Source organism: Oryzias latipes, chromosome 6, assembly GCF_053564925.1.
Source record: "Oryzias latipes strain Hd-rR chromosome 6, Olatipes_Hd-rR_3.1".
Lineage (NCBI taxonomy): Eukaryota > Metazoa > Chordata > Actinopteri > Beloniformes > Adrianichthyidae > Oryzias > Oryzias latipes.
The window spans coordinates 8,796,939-8,809,649 of record NC_136242.1 but is presented as its reverse complement, the minus strand read 5'-3'; the positions used below and the strand labels follow the sequence as shown (position 1 = coordinate 8,809,649).

Genomic DNA, 12,711 nt, shown 5'->3' with positions numbered 1-12,711 from the left:
TTACATTGACGTCTTCTTCTTACCATGACAAAGGTGGATAAAGGTGGAAAGATTTCATGTTATCCATGGACACCAGTGAAGATCACAAATCATTGAAGAAAAAAGGTTCAGAGCACTGTCTAGTGGGTCTAGATGACCCAACTCCCAGTGTTAGAGTGCCTAGGATAGCACAAGGGTTAAATCTTTCCACCTTTATCCACCTTTGTCATGGTAGGGAGAACACGTCAATGGAAGGGTGGGGTCATCTAAGACAGCACAAGCGTTATGCTAGTGGGAGAATGTAAACAGATGGGTGATGGGAAGTGGGGGCTGGGTTGCTCCACACCAACAGCGCTATGTCTTAGAAAATAAGAGGTTTTGGGTAAAAACGGCATAATCAACCACTGGGAACACTTTTAAAATAGATTTAAACGATGAGCAGAGTAGGACTTTAAATATGAATTCTGTGGCTCAGTGTGAAGCACAGCAAATATTAAAACTTAAGTAGCCCCTCAAACTGTATTAGTCCGTAAAACAATCCCTAAAAAAACTGTTTTTAGTGGTTTCAGACAAGACACCTGTATTCCTAAAGCCAATAATTAAAGGATGAAACTCTTGCACTCCAAAAACTGAATCTTAATATATTAAAAAGGCCCGTGTTTTAAGAAAAGTTCTCTTACTTTCTACAAGAAAAATCATTTTATCATGAAAGTTTACAATTGTAAAATGATCTTAGTTTGAGTAAACATGTCTCAGTGAGTATAGAATTTCTTTCTTAAAATAAGAATTCGTGGTGAGACTATTAGTCAGATTGTTTTGCTTATTTTTGAACATCTGCCAATAGGGTAAGAATGTTTTCCTTAAGGGTCTGTAAAAACCCCATATAATGTTCTGTTGTCATAAACCTGCTTAGCAATTATTGAAAAGAAAGAAAAAAAACCATGTGACATGGGAGATCTACCAAAAATTAATATTAAGATCTCTTAGAAAGACATTTTTTTCTGTTTCCATAGTGAATTGAGAACAGTTACCGGTACTTGTGAAGCAGAATAAATCAATCCCTGATTGGAAGCTTCTGCTAAAACTGTAACTAAAGAACGATGTTTAATGTTTAACTCCTTAATACCTGTTGTTGCAAATAAGCAGCAAACCACTTTAAAATTACCTACTTAAAAGCAAAAAGATGAGTCAATTCCTTTTTTTTCTTTTTTTGGGTCATAGCTGGAAAGAAATTCAAGTTTTGAGGGGTTAAATATATTTATGTTACTAAAAACCAGCTTTCTTTATGTTTTTTTCAGCTTTGTTTTACTCCTGGGGAACTTTTAAGAGAAGGTTTCTGGTCTTCAGATGTTTTTTTCACCTGTGATCAGGCATATTTGTGTGCAGCCCCATCTCAATCAATCATTTAATCAATCACTTTATTTATATGGCACTTTTCATCAACATATTGTCAAACACTAGATGCTCGACATATAAGACACATATAAAACTCAGTCAAAACAATAAAAGAAAACACAAGTTGTTTAACCCTTGTGCTATCCTATGACCGCACCCTTACATTGACGTGTTCTCCCTACCATGACAAAGGTGGATAAAGGTGGAAAGATTTCATGTAATCCATGGACACCAGTGAAGATCATAAATCATTGAAGGAAACAGGTTCAGAGCACTGTCTAGTGGGTCTAGATGACCCAACTCCCAATGTTAAAGTGCCTATGATAGCTCAAGGGTTACAAGCAACAACAATAATAGACATACATAAAAAGAGAGAAAACGCTTGATCCAGAGGAAGAATTTGAAGTGATGGCCCTTTTTAACACGATGAATTTTCAAAACTATCGTTAAAAGTCATGTGTGACTTTATGAAGGAATAAAGCCTTCAGGATCCGTATTTGGTGTGTCAAACTGTAATAAGACCAGCTATTCCACCTGAAAATGGTATAGAGCAGCACATCAGCTGATTCTGTATAATGGTATATTTAGACCTCCTGATCACCTGCCAGCTGGAAAAAAACTGGTACACAACAGCCGCCAGTCTTTCATAAGAAGAGTTAAATTTCAGGCCAAGAGAAGCTGGAGTTTCAGCTCCAATCTGTGGAGAGCTTGGAAGCCGGACAGCGTGTCACCCTGTTAGAACGCATTAGGTTTTCAGATGAACGCTTGAAAGGCGTGATGGTGTGAAGCTCCTGGAGTGTCCAGGCTCGCTTTGAAACCATTTTATTGGCAGCATCCAGTGAGCAGGTGTCTGTCAACTCAGAATCGAACCACCCACCACACGGCCAAGCACGCACGGACACAAGTGGATGCGTTAGTGAAAGTGTTTCACTTGCCAAGTCTGCATCAATTATCGTTATTCATTTTTAAGAAAAAATATAAACAAGTGAGGAGACGACACTACTGGGTTTTTTTTAACCCTTGGGTTACATGGATCCCTTGTGCTATCCAAGGCACTTTAACATTGGGAGTTGGGTCATCTAGACCCACTAGACAGTGCACTGAACATTTTTTCATCAATGATTTGTGATCTTCACTGGTGTCCAAATCTTTCCACCTTTATCCACCTTTGTCATGGTAGGGAGAACAAGTCAATGTAAGGGTGGGGTCATCTAGGATAGCACAAGGATTATTGAAAAGGATTTCTGGATATTTTAAATGAAAAAAACAGGATCATTTTTTGTTCACACATGAACGAATGCAAAGACTTGATAACAATATTTATTTAAAGACTTCAGTTGTTACAGAAATAGTCATTTTGAATACAGTCAGTCATTTGTGGCTTTTCTTTGTTTTCATATTGGAGCATAAAAGCTGTGCTGTCATCAACCTGGAGAACTGAATAAACATGAATTTTAAAAAAAAATATCAAAATTTCCAATTACTCTTTTCTGTACTTACAAGCATCATGAAAAAAAAACATGTGAAATAATTGGGAAAAAAAGAGTTTTAATGAACTGAGTTTGGGTTTATTGTAGGCTGTGACCGTCAGCAAACGAGCTGCATGATGCTAGAAAACATTATTCTCAGCCAAACGATTCCGTCCTCCCAGGGCGAGACAGCCCAGTTTTCTTGCATTTGGATCATTCTCCCGCGTCTTTGCATCACTCCAGCCACCGAGTGTAAGTGAGCTGCGGCAAATATGAGTCTGACAGAAAAGAGGCTATGCATCAACTCAGAAAGTAAGAAAAAGAAAAGAAATCATTCTGCAAAGAAAACGTCTGAAGGCATTGCACAACTCCACAACCAAACAGTGAGATTGTTAAGGCAAACAAGATGTCTCAGTACAATTTGTTGTATGTTCCTTGTAGTCTGAACCCACCAGTGCATCTCTGTTAGAAAATAATCTACACATGCAAACGTACTGCATGCTAGAAAGAACACATCAGGAGAAAAAAGAATATTGATCACAAGCATTCAATTAAATCACTTTGTCGTCATTTACAGAAAGCAGCTTTCAGAATACACCACTGGAGTTTTCATTGGCATTAATATGGCCTGGCATGCTGACACACTACAGCTTCAGGGGAATGACGTGGATGGAGAGGTGGACAGCGGGACGCACACCTGCTTCTTCCGTTTTTTCTTTTTTTTTTTCCCTCCTATCCTCTCATAGTGATCTCCTGCACTGCTTTGATTGAAACTCCTACGCTGGCTCAGCGTCACGTTTCAGCTCCGTGTGATAAATCCGCCGCTTGAAGACTTCCCACATTTCTGGAATCCTTTGCGAGTGGCTTTCATTTCCCTCCTCCTGCGGGCAAAATCTCACAGAACAGATCCGCATAATTTCCCATGAACCCAGTGCTTTGATGTGACGATACAGTGCTTTTACAGATTTTGACTGCTGACCATCTTCTCTGACCCTGCTCTCAGTAATCTGAAGAATGAGGGGCATTAGGGGAGGTGATCCATCCCTTCAGCGCTCTTTCAGAGTTGTGGCATCAATGCTGAAGCCCAGTGAAGCAGCTCTGCTGTCAGTATCTGTATGCTGTCTGGATTCTGAAGTCGTCTGCAGAGTGAAAGGAGTAAAAGCTCAGCAGGGACTTTGATTTGACCTGGTCTAAGTGGTGAGCGGCCCACGAGTTTTCATGATTGTCTACGGTTTTCTACGGTGGCCCTGAAGAGCGAATCACACCAACAAATTACTCAATGTAGAAACCTGTTATAAACCTGTTATAAACCATTATAAACCTGTCAAGTAAAAAAGCAAACAAATAATAATAAAAAACAAAACAAAATTACATTTTAGAAAAATCAAATCAAAATTAAAAAATAAAACCAAACAAACCCAGAACTCAGAAGAACAAAAAAATGAAAGGAATGAAAAATGAATGTTTCGGAAAACAAAAGCAATTTCCAGAAATCAAAACAAAGTGTTAAAAAGCGAAACACAATAAGAAACCAGAAAAGGTTGGTACTATAGGACATCACTGATTGGATGATGATGTTTGTCCATCATTTCAGTCAAAAGTTGTTTGGCTTGAAGTGATACTGTACTTGCTTCATACTAATCATAACACTTTTATTATTATTTGAACATTGAAGACATTTGAAAAAACTCAGATGTAAATCAGTGATGTCACATAGTACCCACCGTTTCTGGTTTTTACTGACTTTCATTTTTGACATTTCTGGAAATTACTTTTGTTTTCCAAAACATTTTTATGTCATTTCCTTTTTTTCAAAATTGTGTTTTGGTCATTTGAAATTTAGTAGTCTGAGTTTAAATCTCAATAGAACCTTGAAACTCTCCTTACTCATTATTACATAGATCTAAACAATACAGCAACTCAAACCAATGAACTAAAACATTTTCTAAAAAATTCCATGCAATTTACTGTTAGTGAACAAAATATGCCACATTATATTTTACATATAATAGTTATTTTATTCATAAATATTTTGTGTTGGTCACTATATTTTCCAATTCATCAGTTTTTCTTGTCAAAACCTGTAAAAATGTGGTAATGTATGGTTAGTATGGTTAGCACTCTGGACTCTGAGTTCAAATCTCAGAAGAACCTTGAAACCTAACCTAATCTCCTTACACATCATTGTTATATGGATCTAAACGATGCATCAAACTAATCAATTAAAAACAACAGAAACCCTCAGACATGCCTACGGTTTCTGGCCTCTAGCATTGAACTTTTTTTCCGAAAAAAAAATTCTATGCACTTTACTGTTAGTGTACAAAATATGACACATTATTTTTAACATATGATCTTTATTCTATTTGTTTAATTGTCATTGTGGTCTTGTATATGTTTTCCATTGAGTGATTTGTTGGTGTGATTTGCACTTCAGGGCCACCGTAGTTTTGAGTGTTTGCTGATAAAAAATCTAGATCCAAATGAGGGGAAAATTGATCAGAAGTTGGAAGCGTTTTAGCCTTCACACAACCTTTGCCCTTTTCCAAGTGTCATGCATGTTTCATGAACAGATCATTGAATTGGGTGCACAGCATATACAAGTGTGTGAAATGAAAAGCCACTCGTCACGATCAAGATTCAAAGGATCTGTCTTTGCAGAGTGGCAGAAGTCTAATGCAGGTCAGGCCTCCACAAAACACTATACAGAAATATATTTATATTTAAATGTACATGGATCCGGTTGGGTCTGGTGCTGCTCCAGACGTCACACCAGGGCTACATTGTGCAATCCCACAGCCCCCGTTGGGTCCTTTTCATGTTGGAACAACCACCACCCTCCCCACCCTCCATCCGACCACTTCTCCCCACACGAAGGGACCCGATTCAGTCAAACTGGATCACCAGTTCTTCTGGGATGAGACGCTACACTTAAAACAGTATGTCAGATTTGGCAGGAAAAAAAAAATGTTGCTACGAAACATTTTTGATCTCAAGGTCTGTTTTTGAATCTCTTGCACGCAGGAAACACACATCATTATCCAAGCATTTGCTCATAAAAAATACAGGCCTGTCGTTCATGATTTAAATATGAATAACTTATGTAGAAACATTAATAAGGCCTGTTAGTCATGATTTAAATATGATTACAGGCCTCCGTATAAAATGCAATACTTATATGAGCAGTAAAGAAGCAGCATCACATAAACAGCAAAATGACAGTTCCCCCAAAGATCAAACATATGTACAGTGTTTAAACACCCTAAAGACTGTTTTACAAGCATCATGAGCAGATGGTTTCATTAAACAAGGAGCAAATTATGATTTAAAAGAGTGAAATTAGAAAGAAAAATATGTTGTAAACATTCCTTTAGAGGGAAACCTTGACTAAACAGGGTTCTAAATAAAAACAAAATTGTGGTTACTGTACAGTATCCAGTACACACATTTATAGGCAAACTGACCTCTGGATTGAGTGACTGATGGTCGATCACCAGAAAGGGTTTGTGCTTTGCTGAGGTCCACTCTAACGTTTTCACGTGCCCAGGTGAGGGCGTAACGCCAGGCCGAAACTTGTCTAAAAGTGACAGTGCCATAACCTGAAAGACTTGGATTTTTGATGGGCAAAAACTGACTACTTGGAGGCCCAGGAACATGGATGAAGACCTCTTTGAAGAAAGCAGCAGTTTTGGAGAAGCTTGTTACTCAGAGAAGTTAGCATGGCTTATGAAACTTTTCCATAAAAGGATCAAAAACTTTAACGGAAACTTTGGGAAGCCTACAGTCACAGAGGAATGTGTGCATGTCTTACAGGAAGACTAATAGGATTTGATTAGAAAGCCATTAATGTCACTTCTCTCTTGCACGGGACTGAACTTGTTCAAGTAAACATGAAAAAATAAAACATTTCCAAGGAAAGAATCGGAATCAGAACAGTCTCTGACTGTCTAAAATGTAAATCTGTTTTTCTATTGAAGACGTTTGATTTCACAAATTACGTACTAAAAACAGGATTTCCAACAGGTAATACTGCATTTTAACTGCAAAGCTAAAATATGATCTCAATTTGTTGTCACTTTACACATTTATGCATATCAGCAAACATCTTTATTAAAAAGGATATTTTTGTTTGTTTTTATGTGTAGTTTAGCAGAATTTAATGTATAAAAAAAAAACGATCAAACTGCTGCTCTCTCAAAGACTTTAAATCTCAATCATTATATGTCATTTTTATTTGTAATTTGTATTAAAACCACCAGGTGATACTTTTGTTGCACGTTGTTGATTTTCAGTTGCAATCTCCAGAAATTCACCCGAGAAAGGATCAGAAAACAGGATCAAAAACCAGGGGAAGAATGTAAAAAAAAAATTAAAAAGAGGAAAAATGAATCCTTTTCTTGAATTTAAATTAGAAGAAGTCATGAGGCGTCTACATGCAAATGTAAGGTAGATTATTAAAAAAATTAATGATCATTAAGATCATTAATTAAGGGGGCTGAGATGACGTTCCTACATACTGCAAAAAACTGGAGTCAAGTCCTAGAAAGGACATTCAAACTGCTCTGCAAAGATCTAGAATGTATCAAGCTAAAAGTTATTGCTTCATCTTATTGCTGCTAAAAGTCCACCTACAGGAGTAATGAAATGTAAAACTTTACGTTGTTACTGTTTCACTTAATTAGTTTAAATAGTAATTGATTTAAATTTTCATCTCAGCGATTGTTACTGAAGAGTTTTCTGTAAAGTCTGACTTTGACTTGAGACCAGCAAGGAAATCAACTTCCAGCAGCCAAATTGTTTTGATCCTCTTGAACAGATCAACTTTAAATTTAGCGTTGAAGCTGTCACTAAAGTCCAACCTAACTAAAGGAAGAGCTGGTTTTGTGAAAGACTTACTGGGTCCATGGTGCATTTACACAACCTAATATTCCTGGTGCAAAAGAAAAGGTGAGCAACACTGGAGCTATCCAGCAGTGCAGTTTTGACCCAGATACCAGTTCAGACAAGGAAAATAAAGACGTACATGGATCTATTGGTCTACAAGTGGATGCGTCCAACAAAATGGAGCGGATCAGGGAGCTTGTGCAATTTTAAGCATACCTTTCTTTATATGTTTCCTCCATCATCAGAAAAATGCCACAAGAACATACTAAAAAGACCAAAAACCCATTTTTCATCAGAGTGGGTCTATCAGGTTCTTTTGACATTATGCCTAATGGTAAAATGATACTAAAGCGTGGTTGTTTTTTTATGAGACTCCCTTCTTTACTGTGTTGCAGACCTCCTGCTGCACCGGCAATATAAATGTGTGGGGGGGTGAGTTTGCCGGATCACTATAGAAACCAATAGTTGCCATGAGCAAACCTTTCCTTTCTCTTTATTTACAGTTAAATCTCTAAACTGTATGGGCACTGATAGGCAGTTTACACAATCAAAGCATAAAAATAGCTGTTGCAATTGCACAAAAGTCTATGCAGAGTTTTATCGTTTGATCCCCTTTTCCAACCCACTTATAGAGATTTGTGTGAAGCCTCGTCTCAATCTGGAGATGGAACTGAAGATCAGCATTGTGACTATAAAAAACCAAAATTCTCTTAGATTCAAAGACAGATTTTTAAATGAAATTGTAATTTTCAATTTGGCAAAAATGTTATAACTAAATGCAGTTCCTGCCTTCAAGAAGTGAGAGTTTGATGCTGGCACAAAGGTTTTCTGTGGAGTTGTGCTGTGAAGAGCTTCTTTTTAGCTACATGTTTCTGAAAATTTAAGCGGTTCCTGCCCTGAACTTTAGGCTCCAAAACTTCTCAACATCACAAAGATGTCCTCATAGTCACTACTGCCTCCGCTGTAGAAGGTTGTTCAGAGAAAACCGGTTTGTCTGTTTTTTTGTGTGTGTGTTTGTGCACATATTCACAGTGTGTTGCGACCACTGAGGTGTGAGTCACCTGAAATGACAGCAACCAAAGTGCCATGATTCCACACCTGCAGTTTGGCAAACCTATTTTATAATCAGTGAGAAACTGTGAACTCTACAGGCTTACTAAATATCATTGACAACCCTTGTCTAAGAAAAAAAGAACAAAAAAACTTTTTTGCAATACACAACAAAGTGAGAGGTAGAGAGACGTATAAACAGATCTGTCCTTTACAAAATTATAGAGACTATAAAAAGCAACACACAGTCAGGCTCGGTAATGAGATGTGTGTTTTTGACTTCTGGGCTTGGAGATCTGCGTTTCCAGAACCCACGGCAGACACGGTACCATAGAATGTTACCTGACAGTAAAACAGTAAGGCTGGTCCAAGTCCCTGCTGCATTTGATTCGGCTGGATGCCCGCGGGGTCAAGGCAGGCGGAGAAAGCAGGAAGTTTAAGCAAGGGAAGATCTCAGATGGGGGGGGCGGGTGGATTCCTGGCGGCGGCAGCGATGAGTTTGTGTGAGAGGGGCAAAGCCCTGAGTGTGGGACACCAGTGCATGCACATGCTCATTTCATTGAAAAATAAAAATAAAAACAAAAGAAGGAACTATGTACACTCTGTTGCAAAGAACATGGCACCAAGGCCTAAATGTTTTTGTACAAATCCACAACTTTCCGTTTTTCGTGGCTGAAAAATAGGAAGCTGACATGTTTTCACGCTAACTGGTACAAAGTTCCTCCTGAAAACCCCCGCTCTCCACATGTAAACATTATACATCCAGAGAAGTGATTTTGTGAGACAAAGAGGAAGTAGAAAGAGAAGAAGCAATCAGTAGGACAGTGATTCATAAGGAGGGCTTCTCTAGTTTGGACTGCTTCAGTCTGAAAGCTGTCCACTCTTCCTCTTTTGGGGGAGTTCGTGTGAAGCCAAACCGACATGAGTCTTACCCTCCCACTGCCACCAAGGTCAACTTTTGTAAAGCGTCCCCGCCGAGATGATCCGCAGTCAAACATTTCCGAAAAGTGCAACAAGAGAGCGCCAGCAAAGTTCACCCTGTGCTCGCAAGCTTCCGGTGAAAAGCAGCAAGAAAGGAGACGAGAGAAGAGGCCAGCAACCTCCGCTGGCTGGCTGGCTGGCACTGGCCTTCAGATTCGGCTTACCCGCCTGGTGAGGAGGGGGTGGTTAGCTGGTAGCACACAGGGGGTGTACGGTGGCGGCAAAGGCCCAGGTTTAATCCCCCGGGTCCTCATGTAGGACAGGAACTGATCTGGGATTTCGGCAAGGACTTCTTTAGCCAGACGGGCCATGCTGAGGATGTGGTTTCCTCGCCGGTCGATGTAGTCTCTGAAAGGGACAAACTGAGCAAAGAGAAGAGGAAGAGGAGCCGGTGAATGAAATATGTGCACAAATTAAAGCTAAAGACACAGCAGGATGGTGGATGAGAAGGATGACTGTGTGAGACTTGGAACAGGAGTGGAATGAAGGGTTAAGGAGACTACGTTCCTCTGACGACACTGCTGAGTAATGCCTTAGTCACAGCAGCCCTTGTGCTACATTCACATCGGGCATGTGACGCAAGTTCAAGAACACTCTAAACGTGTCTTCTTAAACACGAATTTAGCAAATTGTGATTCATAAGGAGGGCTTCTCCAGTTTGGACTGCTGGAATGTCGCTAGTAGCACATCTTGTGAATCTTGCTCCAGGCTTTTTTTTTCACAGCTCTATTCCGATTTAAGAAAGACTTGGTGTCGTAGAATTCCAGCTGGGCACAAACTGCGACTTTCAAAAAACCGAGACTTCCAGAGGTCGAGGTTCAATTTTTAAAGTTTTTTTTTTTTTCCAATGTATGCGTCAACTTACATTGAAACATATTGGAATTCTTGTGCAAAGTTCTCAGTGTCTCAGTTTAGATTAGGGACATAAAGAGGAATCGCTGTACACGTTAACATAGCAAGGATCGAGAAGTATATACCCCCAAAAATAATAAATTACAAAAAGGTTTTAAAAAAAAGAGATGTGCAAGTACCCAGGAGAGCTGGAAAGAATAGAAAAACAATAAGAGAGACAGAGTATTGGACGTTTACCGATTACAAGAGACAGATTGCACATTTATTTGCAATGACGTAGTTTTGGTTACATCTTCAGTTATTGTTTTTTCCATCAGTCTGACTGTGGCAGGAAATTGACAGGGACGGCATCCTTACGTTACTACCAAACCAGAGTCCCTGATTGGTCAAAGTTCAACTAGTTTAACTTTCATCGCACGTTCAATGGCTGCGTGTTTTGTACATAGAGTCCAAAAACAGTCATAAGAACTTGCACAGCAATGCAGAAACGTGAAAGTTCAGAGTTGTACTTGTTTCCCCGTGGTCACATAACCTAGGAGATTGTTTAAAGCACAGCACATCGATTTTTCACTATAAGTGGTCACTTGAATGTGTGTTGGAGAGGACGGTGTGAAAGTAGCTTAACGTGTGGATACGAAATTGGAGAAACTCAAGACATGTTGAGGTTGCAGTACAAGAATAAAATGTATTACTTTTACAAACAGGTTTTGTAGCTGAAGATTTTGTATCAGACACGTTTACAGCCAGGCTACTAAGCTCTAACAACTAAGCAATACTACTTTGCTGGTAATTTACACTCCTGCATAAAACCTATACAACAGTAGACTTCTTGGTTCTTTTGTTATCAGACATGGGTTATGTTTAAACATACCTGATATGTTTTGACGGAAACGTTCTGTCCATGTTCAGAACGTGACCGGTATGTTTAGACATAACCCGTGTCTGACCACAAAAGAACCAAGAAGTCAGTTAGTAACTATAGACACTATGGACTTTATTGCATCATTACAACAGCAGTTAGAGGACTAGTTAATGGCAAATTGTTTGTTTATTTGTCACGTTTGGTTAAAACTAATGAGAGCAAAATTTTACAAATGTTTGATATATTGTCTATGTTAAAACAAATATAAATGCATTTTATTTTATAACAATATCATGCGCTCTCTACAGATTCATCACTGCCCAAACTTACTATAAAACTCCCTAAGATGTAATATTTTTGTAAACTTATTAACTGGGTTGTCCTTGACAGGTGAGCATTGGACCAAAAGTAAAAAAGGAAAAGAAAATTCCATACTTATTTTTTTTTTTAGCATTATATGAATTTGTGCCATAGTTTGTCTTAAAAATGGCAGTGTTTATTTTATTTTTATAAGTTGGATTGTAAGGAAATCTTCCAAAGAAGTATCTTGTGAGAAATGTAGAGGAATTCTTCTGGAAAGGGCTCCCTCTTAAAGACTTGCAGAGGGCTTCACTCCAGTAAACCTCAAAGATCTTAGCAGACTCCCGCGACCATCAGACTCAGTGATTGCTATCCTGTTGTCAGCAGAACGTCACCTACGACGTGAATCATATTGCACATTTACATACATCACTGCAGTGAAAGCACAAACAGCAACAACAGTACACCAAGCTAATCTTTTTCAAAGGCCTAAAACATTTATTTAAACCTAATAGAGATATATTTGACATTTACAAAATTACTGGTAACACTGGAAGGTGCAGGTCTTGCACTATTTACCAATTAATCTTTAGAGATAGTAAATGTTTCAACATACCCTGATCAATCATTTTCTAAGCTTTAATTCAAGCTCTGTTTTGTAAAAATTGGTTGAGGGAGCTAGCCTGATTTTTGTGGTTGATGTCTGCCTTTCATAAATTGGAACAGCTGAGTTCTGTTGTTGTGACTCAATGCATAATAGTGTTTGCGCGCGAACGCCACTGTGTATACCAGCAAATAGGCAAAGGCCAATCCAGTAATATATTGATGTCAGTCATCTCGGTCTTTAGGATTAGTCGCTGTACCTGAACAATGTCCCTCTCTGCATATCTTCCTTGGGATGAGATCCGCTCCTCGTCCCCATCCAACTCGATCATCTCT

General features: G+C 38.7%; 1 protein-coding gene across 1 annotated transcript in view; it reads right to left on the bottom strand.

Moving 5' to 3' along the window:
• Nucleotides 1-7,070: 7,070 nt before the first annotated feature.
• The window catches only part of LOC101173626 (copine-8), a 123,544-nt gene continuing 117,903 nt past the window's right edge, over nt 7,071-12,711 (bottom strand). The window contains exons 19-20 of the mRNA XM_023955579.2: nt 12,636-12,709; nt 7,071-10,120 (exon numbers count right to left, since the gene is read on the bottom strand). Coding sequence (XP_023811347.1) covers nt 9,908-10,120; nt 12,636-12,709 — 287 coding nt within the window. The 3' untranslated portion in view covers nt 7,071-9,907. The remainder of the gene's footprint in view (nt 10,121-12,635; nt 12,710-12,711) is intronic.